This window comes from Schistocerca cancellata, chromosome 1 (genome assembly GCF_023864275.1).
Source record: "Schistocerca cancellata isolate TAMUIC-IGC-003103 chromosome 1, iqSchCanc2.1, whole genome shotgun sequence".
Classification (NCBI taxonomy): Eukaryota; Metazoa; Arthropoda; class Insecta; order Orthoptera; family Acrididae; genus Schistocerca; species Schistocerca cancellata.
This window is the reverse complement of record NC_064626.1, coordinates 688,120,136-688,139,797: the sequence shown is the minus strand read 5'-3', so window position 1 is coordinate 688,139,797 and position 19,662 is coordinate 688,120,136. Positions and strand designations below refer to the sequence as shown.

The following is a 19,662-nucleotide window of genomic DNA, read 5'->3' as shown; positions in this document are numbered from 1 at the left end:
ATCATTAAATTAACTAATGGAGTTGAGAGAGGTGGCAGCGTTATCGTAATGCAGCATTCAACAAACGGTCCTGATATACATGGAGACCGCTGACGAACTCATCGAATCCTTCAACGATCTGTGAACCCAGAGCCCGATTTCCAGCGTAAAAATATGGTGAGTGAAATTCAAATGTTTAGCGGAGCCTCGATTGTCAAGCAGCGTCGGACAGGAAAAATAAGATAGACAACGAAGAATTAATTGGATTTTAAATTACTTGTGAGGTATATATTTTATTTAACAATGGCTAGTCAAAATGAGAATAGTGACGTAATTAATAGTGTGGACAGTGTTAATTAGGACAGTTTTACTATCGATCTTATTAATGCATCGAAACTAATTTTCAGAATCCAACATATAGGTGCAGTGGAAAATGCAACATTCAGATTTGAATATAAACATTGGGTAGCGTTAATACCGATACATAACAACTGTGTTGGTACTGTAGGAGTGGAAGATATGATAATGAAATTGTTGAAACAAGTAAGTGCCATTCATAAAAAAATGAATTGCTAAAAATCAGAAATTTAGCGCAGATTTGAACAAAAGACTTGACTATACTAACAAAAACCTGCATGATCGTTATCAGAAACAGAATATAACAGTAGACGATCATTATGAAGACCTGACAACAGAGTTAGAAAATGTGACTGTAGGAGCGGAGAAACACCGAACATTCTGATGACAAGCAGGACAGTAAACAAAACAACGAAGAGAAAAAATTTGACGTGGTTGAAGTTTACTGTCAAGTAATATTATAGAAACAAAAAGAAGAAAAAAATCAAGCTATTGAAACGAGTACGGTATATGTGATGCCACTGCTGTCATACTAAGATTATGTACTAAAGTTATGTGGAAACCAAATAGATTTTTGATGAGTCAGAAATTGAGCTGGAGCAATTTGCCAACGTCAAACATAATTGCAATGCTGACACTGATTAAAATTTGACAAGTGAGGGTCTTTGATTTGTTGATGCAAGAAAGTTACGACGAGGACTTTTATTTCAACATTATTAACGATGAATTTGCTGTAAGCAGAGAATTTAAAGTTTTACGTTCACGAAATCCGAATGATACAGATAAGATCGGTTTTTGTGTACAGAAAATGTATGTTGGTGACTACATACCAGTAACGTTCCTCGTGGAACATGTTACATCTGCACAGTTCACAACAGCATTCTCAAGTGAATACTTGTCTTATGTTCAGTAGAACAATGAGTGTACTTCATTAATGCGCAGCGAGTATACTAAGAACCGCGACCGGAAGAACCTCCTTGTAGATAAGAAGAAGAATTTAAAGTTGAACTGTAGACGCAAAAAATAGCGTGCAAAGAAGAAAAGGAGATACTTGTGGACTTATTTTGTGAAGAAGAGATAAACAAGAATGTAGCGGGAAGAAGATGACATTTTTTTGTTTACTTAAGAGTGAAAACAACGAGTGATGATTTTCAAAACTTTGACTTGTGAAGGAATTTATTAATGTGAGTGTATTTAAAGTTCCATGATTGCACAGTTTTAAACCAGTTTTTTGTGCGTGACTGTTACTTTCATGTTGAAGGGTGCAAATTTCGTCTTGGAGTAGATCTGCCGCCTGCTTTATTCCTGTTTTTGCGAACTGCCGGTAACTGATGGTACGTCAGGCCATGCAAGAAGATGACTCATTGGGGATTTACAAAGTCTAGAACACTCAAGGTCAACAGTTGACAAACCTTCTACTGAGCAGAGCGCTAGTCCATGTGGCGCATAACGGCGGCTCATGTGACTGCGCTGCGCAAGATGGCTGCGTCACAGTCCAACAGGCAATGCGGTGGCGGTTTGTTTATCAACACAGCCACGTGAGTCGAAGTGACGATGCGAGTCTTAGAGATCGTGTGACGTGTTTATAGTGTCGATAATTTCTAGTACAAAAAGGACTGTTCCCATGAGAGAAGAGAAAGAGCGTGATAAAAAAGTGCAAAGCAAAATTTTGGTATTTGGATGTTACAGATGTTTAGGTATTTGTGCGCCCATGTAACTGGATCTGCGCACTGAAGGCCAAAAGCCTAACTCTGTCCCTTCTTATTTTCTTTTTCCATCCCTGAGATTTTTAATTATTAACTTAAGTGTGTTTAACTTACGGCATTTCCTGTTATGTGCATTCATTTTATGGACAACGTGATTACTTTTTTTCCATTCCCATGCAAGAATTTAACATTGGTCCGCCGTTATAATATGCTACTGATGGACAAAAAGAGTGCTATCTTCTCATTTATAGTCTTCTGTGGGACAGCAGTTATTTACTGTTAATTGGTTCAAATGGCTCTGAGCACTATGGGACTTAACATCTGAGGTCATCAGTCCCCTAGAACTTAGAACTACTTAAACCTAGCTAACCTAAGGACATCACACACATCCATGTCCGAGGCAGGATTCGAACCTGCGACCGTAGCGGTCGCGCGGTTCCAGACTGTAGCGCCTAGAACCGCTCTGCCACCCCGCCTGGCTACTGTTAATTAATACTTTCCTAGTTAGAGTACATTATCCACTGATTTATTAACTACATTTCTACCACATTAAATTAAACGTTCTTATGGACATAGAGAAAGAGAGATTATGCACTAAAAGGTGCCTCTTTATTATGTGACATTTACCCAAAATAATGCCGTTGTTTGTCACAGACACTTACAGTTAATAGTTTTGTTTCTGTCTTTCGCTACGAACGTATTCTTCGTCATAAAATAAAGCATTTATTAATAATATCACAGATACTACAGGTTTAAATAGATATTTTATGCGGTCACAACAAACCAGTGGGTATAATTTAAAAAATGGTTCAAACAGCTCTGAGCACTATGGGACTCAACTGCTGTGGTCATAAGTCCCCTAGAACTTAGAACTACTTAAACCTAACTAACCTAAGGACATCACACACATCCATGCCCGAGGCAGGATACGAACTTGCGACCGTAGCGGTCGTGCGGTTCCAGACTGTAACGCCTTTAACCGCTCGGCCACTCCGGCCGGCGGGTATAATTTAAAGGCTTGTCAATTTAATAGTTCGTGTTGTTGTTCTGCTTTTCCTGGCTGGGTCCTTCGTAGGTGATTTGTTTCACACTGAAACTTTATGTCGCCTTTTATTTACAGTGAAATTTATTTTTTGAGATCCGGGGACATGCGAGGATCCTACATCTCCACGTCAAGATATTTGTCATAATATGTAGCATTCGAAAGTAAATTTATTGATTTGCTTCATCACAGTGTTTATCTTGCAGCTACCTCAGGTTTTGCCCAAGGTACAACTCCAAGGCAATCGCTGCCCACTGACTGTGTTTTGAATGCTTTGAATAATGTCCGATTGTTGTTGCTGGGCGCGAGCATTTATCGTGGCAATCTAACGGGGTGCAGTCTCACTACGTTTACATGCGACACTGATTCCGAAAGACGAAAACCAAATTTCGCCAAATGTTGTCCTTACGTGTTAAGGTGTGAATCGGTTTTGCTGGCCTAGTTAAATATGGCGCCCGGAAAACAGCTGTTACTGTTTCTGATTTAGTCAGCACAACCACCATTACTTTTCAATTAGACCAGGTGTAAACTGCATCAGTCTAATATTTCTACTGATCCTCCACTGTACCAAAAGCCACTTCGTCCGTATTAAACGAAAACTTTTAAAAACAAGACGAAACGTTTCAAAACCGGTTGTGTTTACACGGGAGCGAAAATCGATTACGGAATTGGAAACCTGACAACTAGAATAGGATTCCCAGAATCAATCTTGAAGTGTTTGTATGACCACCCAGAAGCGGTATTACGAAATCGGTTTACGAAATCCGGTTTTGAGAGCTTCGTGTCTGAGGGGCCAGAGTCTAACGTTTGGGTTGAGACGAAGCATGGACCGCAGCTTTTCTGATGACATTGCTAATTCGTTTGGAATATGATACCTGCGCCGAATTAGTTTACTGTTGAGTTTCAGTTTAAAAATACCGAAGTTGTAGGGTGCCATGCAGAGTATTGCTAATATGTACATATTTAAAAGTGTTTGCTATGGTTAATTTTGTTAGTACAAAGGCATAAGCTTCCTGATTCTCTAACAGCAGCTGATCTCAATAGAACCCAATATTGTCCGCTTTCTTAAATTATGCATCGGTGGATTAAGTGCCTTTTAATTAATTACGTTGACAGAGCCAATGGTCATGTTATAAGTGGATGAACTGTTTCTTTCTCTTCTCCAATTCACGTGTACAGGGGAGATTATCTCAAGGTGGGGACCACACGCAGTAGTACCTACTGAGCTGAGAAAGAGGTATTGTGCGAATCACACGATTATATGCTATATGATCATAGGACTCAGGGTCAGTCTAGATATAGTGGAGGTAAGTGATGTGAAGTGGAAAGATAAGGATTTATGCTGAGAACAATCCCGGTAATATCAACAGCAGCAGAAAAAGTATAATGGGAGTAAGACTTTTTACGACTAGGGAAGTATTGCAGAGAGAGAGCTACCGTCAACAGTTTAGTGACAGGGGATCAGATTCGACAACAAACAAGTTCCGAAACGATAGCTCGGGTATACACTACTGGCCATTAAAATTGCTACACCAAAATGAAATGCAGATGATAAACGGGTATTCATTGGACAAATATATTATTCTAGAACTGACATGTGATTAAATTTTCACGCAATTTGGGTGCATAGATCCTGAGAAATCAGTACCCAGAACAACCACCTCTGGCCGTAATAACGGCCATGTTACGCCTGGGAATTGAGTCAAACAGGGCTTGGATGGCGTGTACAGGTACAGCTGCCCATGAAGCTTCAACACGATACCACAGTTCATCAAGAGTAGTGACTGGCGTATTGTGACGAGCCAGTTGCTCGGCCACCATTGACTAGACCTTTTCAGTTGGTGAGAGATCTGGAGAATGTACTGGACAGGGCAGCAATCGAACATTTTCCGTATCCAGAAAGGTCCATACAGGACCTGCAACATGCGGTCGTGCATTACCCTGCTGAAATGTAGGGTTTCGCAGGGATCGAATGAAGGGTAGAGCCACGGGTCGTAACACATCTGAAATGTAGCGTCTACTGTTTAAAATTCAAAGTGCCGTCAATGCGAACAACAAGTGACCGAGACGTGTGACCAAGGGCACCCCATACCATCACGCCGGGCGATGACCTATACACGCTTCCAATGTGCGTTCACCGCGATGTCACCAAAAACGGATGCGACCATCATGATGCTGTAAACAGAACCTTGATTCATCCGAAAAAATGATGTTTTGCCATTCGAGCACCCAGGTTCGTCGTTGAGTACACCATCGCAGGCGCTCCTGTCTGTGATGCAGCGTCAAGGGTAACCGCAGACATGGCCTCCGAGCTGAAAGTCCATGCTGCGGCAAACGGCGTTGAACTGTTCTTGCAGATGGTTTTTGTCTGGCAAACGTCTCCATCTGTTGACTCAGGGATCGAGACGTGGCTGCACGATCGGTTACAGCCATGCGGATAAGATGCCTTTCATCTCGACTGCCAGTAATACGAGGCCGTTGGGATCCAGCATGGCGTTCCGTATCACCCTCCTGAACCCACCGATTCCATATTCTGTTAACAGTCATTGGATCTCGACCAATGCGAGCAGCAATGTCGCGATACGATAAACCGCAATCACTATAGGTTACAATCCGACCTTTATCAAAGTCGGAAACGTGATGGTACGCATTTCTCATCCTTACACGAGGCATCACAACATCGTTTCACCAGGCAAAGCCGGTTAATTGCCATTTGTGTTTGAGAAATTGGCTGGAAAGTTTCCTCATGTCAGCACGTTGTAGGTGTCGCCACCGGCGCTAACCTTGGACCCTGAGACCGTAGCAATTCGGCTTCAGGAATCACCAATCAATAACACAACAACTCCTCCGCGTCGTTGAATACATAACACACGGATACAACACAAACAAAGCAACTGGGGCGGTGTTCCTGGACACCGAAAAGGCTTTCGATCGTCTATGGCACAACGGCCTAATACGCAAACTTAGCGACGCAGGGTTCCCCGACGGCCTCGTAGGTCTCATACACTCATATCTCACAGACAGGAGTTTCAACACCGACGTGCAGGGCAAACAATCGACACGACATGGTATACAGGCAGGAGTACCCCAAGGAAGTATCCCAGGGCCCTTACTGTTTAACCCCTACATTAACGACCTCCCAGCTACACGCAACACGACGGTAGCAATCTACGCGGATGACATCGCCATCCTTGCGCAAGATTGGAAGCCGTCTAACATTAACTCACTACAGACTGCACTCAAAACGGCGGAGCCTTGGCTGGTGAAATGGCGTGTTAGAGTAAACGTCGACAAGTGCGAGGCCGTTCTGTTCACTAGAAGACCGAAGCAACTGCGCAAACATCAGCACTCCTACCCAATAACACTACACACACGCCCAATACGTTTCCGCGAGAAGGTCAAATACCTCGGTGTCTGACTGGACAGGAAACTACTCTGGGGGGGACCACATCCAACACGTGATCAACAAAGCTAACGCGAGGCTCAAACAACTCGATCCTATGCTTAACAGGCGTAGCAAACTGAAAAGGAGGGTGTACATGACACTTATTCGACCCCTGATGACGTACGCAGCCCCTGTCTGGGGATACGCTGCACCAACTCGCCTGCGCCGTCTGCAACTCATACAGATCAAAGTACTCAAAATCATAAGCAACGCTCCGCGCTACACACGCATCGCGGACCTTCACCGGGAATACCGGCTAGATACTGTCTTGCAGGTATTCCAAAAACTCTCCACACGACTGTACAATAACACGAGACACTCGCGCAACCCGTTTATCCTTTCTCTGGGTAACTACGGCCACAACTATAGATGGAAGCATAACAGACCAAAGACATTACTGGCTAGGAACTAAACATCTATGGTCCACAGAACGCTAACACGACAGTACTGGCGAGCCCCTGCAACACAGTTATTACTGGAAACCCCAGATGTTCGACCAGCCGAAAAATAGGCAACCGCAGGGAAACCGTACTGTACACAGCACGCAAACCAGCCACACACACCCCCTACACCGTCTGTGAGCCGATCTATGACCGATCGCCCACTAATCAACAACGACCTTGAACTGTTGCAGGGACGCAGCAACTGCAGCAAGCGCCGCAACGAGCTCCAACAACGACAAAGGTAACGATGCACGATACCTCGAACTAACATAACCACACATTGCATGCACTGTCGCAGATAGCAAGCCGCTACTGCCCTTAGTACCCGTCCTACTGTCGCAGAGATTTTTTTCCCTTGACTCTTGCCTTGGCACTTTTTTTCCTCTGCCCTTACAACCGCTACCCTTCGATCGCTTTCGTCCACTCTCTATCTCCTGATGGACCATGTTAATGAGTAATCTTACCCAGACGCATGGATAACATCACAGCCCGCATCCTGTCCGCCGCTCGTGGTCTCGCGGTAGCGTTCTCGCTTCCCGAGCACGGGGTCCCGGGTTCGATTCCCGGCGGGGTCAGGGATTTTCACCTGCCTCGAGATGACTGGGTGTTTGTGTTGTCCTCATCATTTCATCATCATCCGGGAAAGTGGCGAAATTGGACTGAGCAAAGATTGGGTAATTGTACGGGCGCTGATAACCACGCAGTTGAGCGCCCCACAAACCAAACATCATCATCATCATCACAGCCCGCATCCTGTGACTCCTGATTCAAAAACTAACGTGTTATACGGAGGTGACAGTAGAACTTTTAGTTTGGTCACCACGTTGGTGTGGGCGTGGAGGGGCCCCATCCTTTGTTGTGTTGTGCTAACCTTGTGTGAATGTTGTGAAAAGCTAATCATTTGCATATCACAGCATCTTCTTCCTGTCGGTTAAATTTCGCGTCTGTAGCACGTCATCTTATTGGTGTAGCAATTTTAATGGCCAGTAGTGTAAGCCAATGTCGTTGGACGGAGAAGGAATATGAGGGAATTAAAAAGGTAATCCAATATGTAAAGGAATATGAAAATCTGATGTTCATTGGGGAGTGGAATACATTTGTAGGGGAAGGAGTAGAAGAGAGGGTTACGGGAGAATACGGTTAGTAGGAATGAGAGGGGAGAAGGGCTAATTAAGTTCTGCAATAAATTTCAGCTAGTAATAGCAAATACTTTGTTGACAAAGCACACGAGGCGGAGGTTTACTCGGAAAAAGCCCTGAGAACAGGAAGGTTCCAACTGGATTACATAATGATCAGACAGATATTTGAAAACACATACTGGATTTTAAGGCGTACCCAAGTGCGGGTATAGACCTTGATCATGATTTAGTAATGCTGAAGAGCAGACGTATGTTCAAGAGAATCGTATAGAAGAACCAGTGTAAAAGGAAATGTGATACTGAAGTACTGAGAAATGAGGTGACGCGTTTGAAGTTCGCTAATGATGTGGATACCGCTATAAGGAATTCCAGAGTAGGTAATTCAAGTGGAAAAGCGTGGGCATCTCTAACAACGGAAATCACAAGTGTTGGCCCGACAAGTATAGGTACAAAGAAGGTAACTGCGAAGAAACTTTGGTAGCAGAAGATAAGTGTCATTTGTCGACGAAAGAAGGAAGTACAAAATTGTAAAGGAAAAGACAGGAATACAGAAATACAAGTCCTTTACAAGCAAACTAAACACGAAGTGTAGGGCAGCCAAGGCGATATAGCTGCAGGAAAGATCTGAAGAAATCTAAGAAGAAAAAACTGTCGTAAGGACTGACTCAGCACGTAGAAAAGTCAAAACAACGTTCGGTGAAATCAAAATCAAGGGTGGTAACATTAAGAGTGCAACTGTTAAGCCCAGAGGAAAATGCGGATAATTGGAAAGAGTACACCGAAGGCCTCTATGAGGGAGGGAACTTATAGGAAGAAATTGGTGTGGATTTGAAGACATAGATGTTCCAGTATTAGAGACATAATTTGGAAGTGCTCCGTAAGACTTGAGATCAATTAAAGCAGACTGGATAGATAACATAGAGTCTAAATTTATAAAATCATTGAGGGAAGTGGCAACCAAACGACCATTCAGGTTAGTGAGTGGAATGTACGAGACTTGTGACATACCATCAGACTTTCAAAAAAATATCATCAGCACATTTCTTAAGGCACCAAGGGCAGATAAGTGCGAAAACTATCACATAATTCGCTTAACAACACATGCATTCAAGCTGATGACAAGAATAATATAAAGAGATTACATAACGATCAGGTAAATGCACCAGAGAGGCAGATATGAAGTTGCGCTTTATGGTAAATGGTGCAAGATCTTCGAAATAGATCTTTATAGAATCATGGGAATAAGCTAAAGAAACCTACGGATAATATACAATATGTACAGGAATCTAGAGAGAACAATTAGAATGGAAGATCAAAAACCAGGTGCGCGGATTGAAAAGGGTGTAAGACAAAGATGCAGAAATTCACCGCAACTACTCAGTCTGTACATCGAAGAAGCAATGACAGAAATTAAAGAAAGATTCAAGAGGAGGATTAAAATTCAGACGAAAGGATATTAAGATTTGCTGGAGACATTGCTATTCTGAGTAAAGGTGAAGAAGACTTACAGGATTCGTTGAATGGAATAAGCTGCCTAAAGAGTGCCGACCTAGATGGAGAGTAAACAGGAAAAAAAGTCATGAGAAGTAGAAGAAGTGATGACATCGAGAAATTTAACATCAGTGTTGTTGATCGGGAAGTAATCTAAGTTAAAGAATTCTGGAAAAAAAGACATTCCGTGTGAGGAAACGGTAACTGACTTTATTTTTAACATTATCAGATTTTTATGACACAATAATAATCGGTTTCAACCAACAAGGGCTGTGTTCGGATCTACAGTAGAGAAAATAAAGCTTATATGAAGACCAGAACAACTACAAATATTTTCACTGGCCTACTTGCGCTTTACTAAGCGCTATTAATGTGAACAAGTGCTCATGTGCTGTCAACTACCGTAAAACTGGAAATTAGGGAATTATACACAAACAACTAAGCGTACTTTTCCACCGCTACTCTTTGCACTAAATGTATATATTGTCTATTAGCAATCTTCAGTCATGTAATCCATAAAATATGACAAATGTTACAATAATGTTTCAGCCAGTTAGTTATAAAATATGGAAGTAGTATGCAATTCATTAAGACAATAAGCTTATTTAAAATAAACTGCGGTCTATACAGTAAAAGAGGAAGAGTAACAATCATTATGGTATAGTTTTCCGGTACCTATGGCGCTGTACTTCAGATTGCTAGGTGTTTACGCTGCTGCACCTATGATTAGGAGAGGCGACAGGGAATGGACTGCCGGGCAGTGCCGTGCTGCAGCTAGCTGGCACTCCTCTTCCGGCTGCGAGGTGTTCAAGCTACCTGGACAGATGCTAGGCAGTGTAGATGCGTACCGGACGCCACATTGGGGCTCTCGATCTCAGGAAGGCACCATCATCAGTCTCGATGTTTATGCAGGACGCAGCGACTACCTCAGCTGTTTTAACGACATACTGTATATTCTACTTTCATATTATTGTAATATCTGTCGTATGTTATGGATTTTACGATTGAAGATTGCCTTATAAAGGACGCGCGGATCTAACGCAGCAAAGTGTGGGGAAGAAGTGTACACTTAGTTGCATATACATAATTCCCAGAATTTCAAAAATGGTTCAAATGGCTCTGAGCACTATGGGACTCAACTGCTGTGGTCATAAGTCCCCTAGAACTTAGAACTACTTAAACCTAACTAACCTAAGGACATCACACACATCCATGCCCGAGGCAGGATTCGAACCTGCGACCGTAGCGGTCGTGCGGTTCCAGACTGTAGCGCCTTTTAACCGCTCGGCCACTCCGGCCGGCCCCAGAATTTCATTTCAAATTTAGTTGAAAACGTATGAACACTTGTTCAGTAAATGCCGCGTACAGGTATGAAACATATGCATATTAATAGCACTTTACTAAGTTTGAAAGCAGACCTAGTGAAAATATTTGTACTTGTTTGAGGTCTTAATATAAGCTCCCTTTTCCTCCACTGTAGCATCTTAAGGTGGGTATTGTAGGCCGAAACCGGTTATGACTGTGTCTTAAAAAAGTGATAGTGTAAAAAATAAAACCATACATTAAGGAATTTTGCTACTTTGTAAGCAAAATAACTCATGACGGACGAAGTAAGGAGGACATAGAAAATAGACTGTCACAGGTGAAGAGGGCATTCCTGGGCAAAATAAGTCTACTAGTGTCAAACATAGGCCCTGGAATGAGGACGAAATTTCTGAGAATGTGTACTTGGAGGACGGCTTGTATTGTAGTGTATCATGAACTATAGAAAAATTGTAACAGAAGAGAATCGAAGCTTTTGAGATGTAGTGGCGCAGAAGATCCAAAAATGATTGAGGACGTAGGATGCAAGTGCTACTCTGAATTGCTGATCACCGGAACGGAAATCGTGGCGAGCCACACCAAACCTGTCAGAAGACTAAAGACAGAAGACTGAAATGAATAAAATGGGGAATGAATCTCAACCAGCAAGTACCGCGACACAGATTGCCAGAGCCCACCAAATGTTTTGAAATGTTGAGGATGGATATTTTAATGCTGTCTAGCCAGATACCTGTGGAAAACATTAGTTCTGACTACTACAGACAATTTCTCAGAATATATTGCGACAATCACCGTTTAAAATCACCAGGCAAATGCGGTAGTGGCGAATAAATATTTTCTGCAATTTGATGTCCCTGAAATGGTAATCGTGTACCATGGTTCTAACGTCCTGTCAGACTTGATGAACCAGATATGCCATTTACTACAGTTTCGGAAGCTAAGGATTAGCCAGCTGGTAGAATGAAATGCGTGCAATTGGTAGGATGTTGAGTTGCTATGTCAACAGCAGTCATAATTGTTCGAATGTCTACTTACTGACTGTCATAACAACATTTAATACCAAGCTGCACACCATCATTGGGCTTTCTTCATATGAGGTAGCGTATCGGAGGAAGATGGCTTCACTGTTCGGTGCCGTCAACCCGTAAATTGGGAGGAACGGAAAGCCAGTTCGGAATTTCCCAGAGACGTTAAAGGAAGTAGGAAACACGTACAGAGGGTGAACATCAAAGCCCTGCACCGTCAGGAATGTGTAGGAAATGTGGGGGGAAGGTGGTAGAGCGTAGAGCGGGACAATGGGTGATGCTATCAAGTTCATGTAACACACACGGTAAGGCGAAGAAGTTTATAACGCGATGTCAGGAGCCATGACAGGCGATTCAGAGGACTTCAGCACTAAATGTCAAAATAAAATGGAGAACTCGAACGACTGTAGTTCATATATGACGCCTACGACCATATCAGGCTCGTCCAGGTTCGTTGCCACGAAGTGTCTGCACCGACTACTGGAAAAAGCGTGGTGGTTGTAGGGGGGAATGGAGAACACAAGGTTCTGGCGCCATCTGCACACATGATTCCGTATGAGTTAAGATCATGAAAATGAGAAAGGAGGGTGTCGAGTGTCAAGATGTTATGTTTGATGTAGGTAGTATGTAAGATTATTTTAGGGTTGTGGTGTTAGTAGCGGTATTGTTCGTGCTTGGTGGGAACGATAGTACGTAATTACGTCACAGTGTGATTTCATTGGTAGAGAGAAGTGGGGGAATAATCTTACTTGTACACTACTGGCCATTAAAATTGCTACACCACGAAGATGACGTGCTACAGATGCGAACTTTAACCGACAGGAAGAAGATGCTGTGATATGCAAATGATTAGTTTTTCAGAGCATTCAAACAAGGTTGGCGCCGGTAGCGACACCTACAACGTGCTGACATGAGGAAAGTTTCCAACCGATTTCTCATACACAAACAACAGTTCAGCGGCGTTGCCTAGTGAAACTTTGTTGTAATGCCTCGTGTAAGGAGGATAAATGCGTACCATTACGTTTCCGACTTTTATAAAGGTCAGATTGTAGCCGATCGCGATTGCGGTTTATCGTATCGCGACATTGCTGCTCTCGTTGGTCGAGATCCAATGACTGTTAACAGAATATGGAATCGGTGGATTCAGGAGGGTAATACGGAACGCCGTGCTGGATCTCAACGGCGTCGTATCACTAGCAGTCAAGATGACAGGCATCTTATCCCCATGGCTGTAACCGATCGTGCAGCCACTTCTCCATTCCAGAGTCAACAGATGGGGACGTTTGCAAGACAACAACCATCTGCACGAACAGTTCGATGACGTTTGCAGCAGCATGGACTATCTACTTGGAGACCATGACTGCAGTTACCCTTGACGCTGCATCACAGACAGGAGAGCCTGCGATGGTGTACTCAACGATGAACCTGGGTGCACGAATGGCAATACGTCATTTTTTCGGGTGAATCAAGGTTCTGTTTACAGCATCATGATGGTTGCATCCATGTTTGGCGACATCGCGGTGAACACACATTGGAAGCGTGTATTCGTCATCGCCATACTGGCGTATCACGTCTCGGTCACCTCTTGTTCGCATTGACGGCACTTTGAACAGTGGAAGTTACATTTCAGATGTGTCACGACCCGTGGCTCTACCCTTCATTCGATCCCTGCGGAACCCTACATTTCAGCAGGATAATGCACGACCGCATGTTGCAGGTCCTGTACTGGCCTTTCTGGATACAGAAAATGTTCGACTGTTGCCCTGTCCAGCATATTCTCCAGATCTCTCTCCAATTGAAAACGTCTGGTCAATTGTGGCCGAGCAACTGGCTCGTCACAATACGCCAGTCACTATTCTTGAACTGTGGTATCGTGTTGAAGCTGCAAGGGCAGCTGTACTTGTACACGCCATCCAAGCTCTGTTTGACCCAATGCCCAGGCGTATCAAGGCTGTTATTATGGCCAGAGGTGGTTGTTATGGGTACTGATTTCTCAGGATCTATGCATCTAAATTGCTTGAAAATGTAATCACATGTCCGTTCTAGTTTAATATATTTGCCCAATGAATACCCGTTTATCATCTGCATTTCATCTTGGTGTAGCAATTTTAATGGCGAGTAGTGTATTTGTTCTGGTTTGTTAGCATTGCGGATGTAGCCACACTCTAGGGTTTTTATTTATTCATGCGAGGAATTGTGCTGCGGGACGTCAGAGGAGGGAGAGTGATTGTAGCCTCCGTTTTCGAGCTGCTGCACGCCAGAGATGTGGGTGAGGGGCGTCCTAATCAGGGCAGTGCTACGCCTCATCACCTTGGGTATGGAGGGAGCTCTACAGGACCCTCCGGGGGGTAGCATTCACTGTACACGAGGATGTTACCCTCATTAGTCACTGATTGATGCTGAGGTTGACAAACAGTACGTGGGAAATGAGGAATGAAATACAGAGGTTGGAGGAGAGATTTGCGAAATTACATCAAGAGATGAAAGGAACATTCAGGAAAGAAAAGGGGGGAATACTGTTGGTTGTGCATGACGTAATAACGGTTATTGGAGAAATTGCACAAGCAGTATATAGTACCACAAAGCTTGTAACGTCTCAGGAGGGAATGGTTGGGTGCTTGTTGGAAAATATTGAAATAAGTATTTAGAACTACCGACAATAATGATATCCATGAGTTGAATGGCGGCATAGAAATAAAAGGGAAGTTGCACATAGCAGTGATAGAGTGGCACACTACGCAGTTTTTGAATTAGGAGCAGTGTATATTAAAAACATATGCACATCACGGAAGCTGGCAGCAGAGCTAATAGGGTATTCAAGGACAACAGTTCACACGGTAGACAGAGACCTGGCGGTTATGCAGATGGAACTGGATTCTTTGGACATGAGGGTAATAGCCAGAACGCTTTCACATACAGAATAGGGGGTGGTCGTGTAGTAGAAGGCTAATATGGTAGTCTAACTGCGCAGTCTTTGAACGTTGTGGTTCAAACTGGTTAACATTAAGGAAAACGCTCTGTGAAAAATTGTTTAAGGATGTATGCTGAGCCCTTGCAGAATTAGTCTAAGACCTAAAGACTATACGTACCAGCGAGGGGACATGTGTGGTGTTAATATTACTTTTTGGTGCTACTGCGTGGAAGAGCAGTGCTCCCTCAGTTGATGAGGCCACTGGATCAGGCGCACACAGGGTGGAACAAAACATCGTAAGAGAGGCAGTAACGCCAGTGGTCGACTTTTTCCTGACCGGCCGATATGGAGGCCACCAACCAAATGAAGTCCATGCAGCAGAAAAGCAGAAAGACTGTGGGATCAGTAGCCAATTACTACGCTTGCGAGCTATAAGCTTTTGGTGTACGTTCTTGGAAGTAGTGCTTCAGCACACAAATAGGCACCATACGTGAATAAATACCCAACACCTTTAGACAAAGATATCTCTAGCCATCTATGAGGGAAGACAGGGCGATATGGTCCAGCAAAGCCCCATCACTGGACTCGTACTTCTGCTATCAGCTTACCTACCAGCTGTGTTAAGTCAAATGCTGGTGACACAGTGCCTTCTGACTAGTGGGCCTCCTGCAGGCCAGCCACCAGATGCTGCCGGCCTTCTACCTTTGCAGCTTACAGTCAGAGCTCGGGGGAAGCAGCAGCTCTCTCGTTTTGCCGGGGATGGTGGGGCCGGGGGTTGGGAGGGGGCAAACTTCGAAGCTGTTTGCTGCTGCTGCATGTGTGGACATTGTAGCTGAAAGCCACCTTTCACCCTCTGGAGTATTGGCGTGATTCTGTGCGCCACGGCGCACTGCATCCCGGCTAGCTGCTCTCTACTTCGTCTGCACGTGATTTGCTGTTAGTGCTGCTGGGTCAGCACCCTGGCAGAGCCGCTACCGACCCTGCCCCCCAGCCAAACAGCGTGTGGACGCGGGGCATCCTGTCCACACTACATCTGGACGTTATACAATTTTGACGGTACCACAACAGTTCAAAAAAAAAAAAAAACCTTCAGCCCAGTTTCAGTGTTTATCCAGGAGAGTAAACCCATATTTTTGAAATTTTTTAGAAGTTACGAGCTAGAGAAGTACGAGTTTCGTACTTGACATACTTTATAGTAAACCAATGTTTGTGAGTTAGAGTTACTGTACCGTTATAATAACTTTTAGCAAAAAAACATTGATTATAAAATAATTTATTTGTAAAATCTACTGTTGCCGTTTCGGTTATGTGAGCTTCATCAAGAGAAATGTTGCAAAATTTTGCTAAAGCAAAGTTGTGCTAAATAATCTTGCAATATTCCATTTGATAAAAGCTGAATTGCAACAGTAGTTTTTGTAAATAAATTATTTAGCAAACAGTGGTGCATGACTGTGAACTTCAGCTACGAGGTGTTAATTAGTTATTACAACTTTGATATGGTGTTACGCATAGTTTTACTTGTCAAGAGGAGTGTACATTGTCTACATTTTTTGTACATATCTGTAAATTTCGAGCTTGATACAAGGGTTTGTTTGTGACAATAACCTCGAAAAAACATAATTGTATTTTCAGAGAAGCCGTAAGTAAATTTTATCCCAGGTTTTTCTCTCGTCATAACGATAATCTCTTTTTGAGACGTTTATAACGTTTGTTATTAAAGAAACTTGTAACACTTAACTTATTTTTATAACTCCTATTATTTTCGCTACTGTTTCTATGACTAACGAGAAAGAACATGAGATTCCTGAAAATTAATAATAATTCGATCATAATCGTGGTATAGCTGAATTGTTGAGTCGCCCCAGTCGCAGGTAGCATTCGTGGTCCGACATGCGAATGCTAATACACTTTAAGACAAAGAAGAAGAAGAAAAGAAGGAGAGAAAGAGATAGATAGATAGATAGATAGAGAGAGAGAGAGAGAGAGAGAGAGAGAGAGAGAGACCTTCGTTAGTAACGAGTTGGTCCACCTCAAGTTCTTATGCAAGCAGTCATTCGGCTTGATATTGATTGATAGAATTGTTGAATCTCCTCCTGTGGAATATCGTGCCACATTCTCTCCAACTGGTGCGTTAGATCGTCAGAATCCCGCGTTGGTTGGGAGGGCACGCCCGTATTGCTTCGAACGTTCTCAGGTGACAAGAGATCTGGCGGCCTCGCAGGCCAAGGTAGGGTTTGGCAAGCTCGAAGACAAGGAGTTTGAACTCTCGCCGTGTGCGGGCGGGAATTATCCTCTGATATGGAAATGGAAACGCCGTGTGGGTAGGACCTCCCGTCGAGTAGACCGTTCGCCTAGTGCAAGTCTTTCGAGTTATCGCCACTTCGGCGACTTGCGTGTCGATGGGGATGAAAGATAAGGATAACACAACATCCAGTCCCTGAGCGGAGAAAATCTCCGACCCAGCCTGGAATGGAACCCGGGCCGTAAGGTATGACATTCTGTGGCGCTGACCACTCAGCTACCAGGGGCGCACATCCTCTGATATGTAAGCCCAGGATGGCTTGCCATAAGGGAAACAAAACGGGATGTAGAATATCGTCGACGTACCACTGTGTTGTTAGGGTGTCATGCATGACCACCAAAGCTGTCCAGCTATGAAATGAAATTGCACCCCAGACCATCACTCCTAATTGTGCGGCCGTACGGTGGGCGACCGTCAGACTCGTATCCCACTACTGTCGGGGGTGTCTCTAGACACGTCTTCCGTCTGGAATCTCATTGACTGGAGTAGAACTGTCTTTAGTGATGAGTCCTAATTTGAAAATGAGTACACGCGCCGCGAACACAGTGTAGACACTTTTGTGACTCCGACTGCTTTCGACAGTCTTACACTGCCATCATTTAATCTTCTGGGACTTGCTATAAAATTACGGTGTTACGTTACATGAAGTGAAGTTCCAGAATATCAGGCGATGGCTGCATAAGACAGTCGAATCTGGTCATCTTGGAGCAATAAACGTGTCTACACTGCGATCACGGTGTATGAAGAGTATGCACTGTCAACCATACCCATCGCCCCCAGAACATCATGTTTTCTTTACAGAATCCCAATGCGAACTAAGACCCGATGACCAGCAAAGAGCGTCTGTAGATGCTCCAGGCAGTGGTGAGAGATCACCACTGTGACGCCCGCCATACAGTCCAACGACCAGGAGTGATTGTCCTGGGTACATTTCATTTCATAGCACGACGTGTTAGGTTGTCACCCAGGCACCCTTCATGGAAAGCGGTTCGTCGACGTTATTCTACGCCCCGTTTTGCTACAGCGAGAGTTTCTACTGCTTGTCTTCTTTCTTGCCAAACCCTAGCTTGGGCAGCAAGATTTGCTGCCCCAAATTGAGAACATTTGGAGCATTATTTGTCGGGCCCTTCACCAGCCGGAAATTTCGATGATGTAATGCCAATTGGACAGAATTTGGCACGATATCCCTCAGAAGGCACCTAACAACTTTGTCAATCATCGCCAAGGCAAACAATTGCTTGCAAAGAGCCATAGGTGAACCAAAGCGGCACTGACTTGCTCAATTTGTGAAGCTCTTTCTCTTGAATAAAACGTCTAGTTTTTCTGAAATGGTAATGATTTGTACATATTCATCGCATCTACAGATTTCTGTTCCATTTAGATAATTCCTTTGTGGTGCGCCGTTTTCTTTGTCATAGAGTATAGGTCTCCCGGTACCACCATGTAGACTCCGCCATATTCACATCGAAATTCAGACATGATTGTAGTATGGAGACCAGGCTACGGAACCGTTCGTGGGCCTCAAAAGACATCTGATCCTGCTGCTGCTCTGGAATATTGATTCAATTTACCGGCCGTGCAGAACCTTATCTACACTGTCGTTGACGCCTTGCAGATAATGTAAGCTAGCAACAGGAAGAGACTACATTTGTCTACATTATGAACGCATATTATCATCATTTTTCAGCTCCTGTCTGTTTTTTGCGTTTTTTCACACGAAATATTACCTTTACACTGAAGGGATACCCCTTGGATTTTTCGGTTCCTCACCTATTTTTAGGTATTTTCACACGAATGGATAACGCCTGGAAAACAGTCAGAGCGCTTTAACCGCGCTGAGCGCTGGCGCCGTGTTCCACTGCGGGCCGCGCAGTGCGGGGCCCAGACCGGCGGCGCCCCGCGCCACGGTACGGTGTCAGCTGCCGGCTCCCGGCTGTCCGGCTGCGCCGTAATTACGCGAGGCCCGCGGCAGTCGGACGCAGCCCTAACGTGCCGCCGACGGAATTTGCCCACTAACTCCGGCGCCCCGGGCAGCTGCGTCTGTGCTGCCCCCAAAATGTTCCAGCGGCTTGCCTTGTAGCCGGCTTCACATTTCACTTCATTGTTACTCCGCCCGGAGCTGACACCTTTAATACACTGTTGACCATTAAAATTGCAGTACCACGAAAGCAGAAAGCGTCAAACTGGCGTTAGCTGTACTAAATTCTTGGATACGAGTATATAAATGATAAACATTTCAGTGGAACTTCGCGAAGTAGAGTAACGCTATATACATTCTGCGCATAAGGAATGCATGTTTCCCATTGAGGGATCGCACTTGGTTGTCTCTGAGAAGGCCTTGTTATATACCTCTACAAAAATGACAAACGTGTACCACCACGTGTCGAAATTCGTCAGCTGCACGATTACGGACTGCAGAGACTGCAGATTTTTAACTCCCATGATGATGCTCCAATAATCAACATTGGCGCCCAAAGACTTCCAGCATAAGAAATCACC

General features: G+C 44.0%; 1 protein-coding gene across 1 annotated transcript in view; it reads left to right on the top strand.

The window, feature by feature from the left end:
- LOC126094825 (uncharacterized) overlaps positions 1-19,243 on the top strand; it is a 111,754-nt gene extending 92,511 nt beyond the window's left edge. The window contains exon 2 of the mRNA XM_049909450.1: positions 18,944-19,243. Within this exon, the coding sequence (XP_049765407.1) occupies positions 18,944-19,243 (300 nt within the window). The remainder of the gene's footprint in view (positions 1-18,943) is intronic.
- Positions 19,244-19,662: the final 419 nt, after the last annotated feature.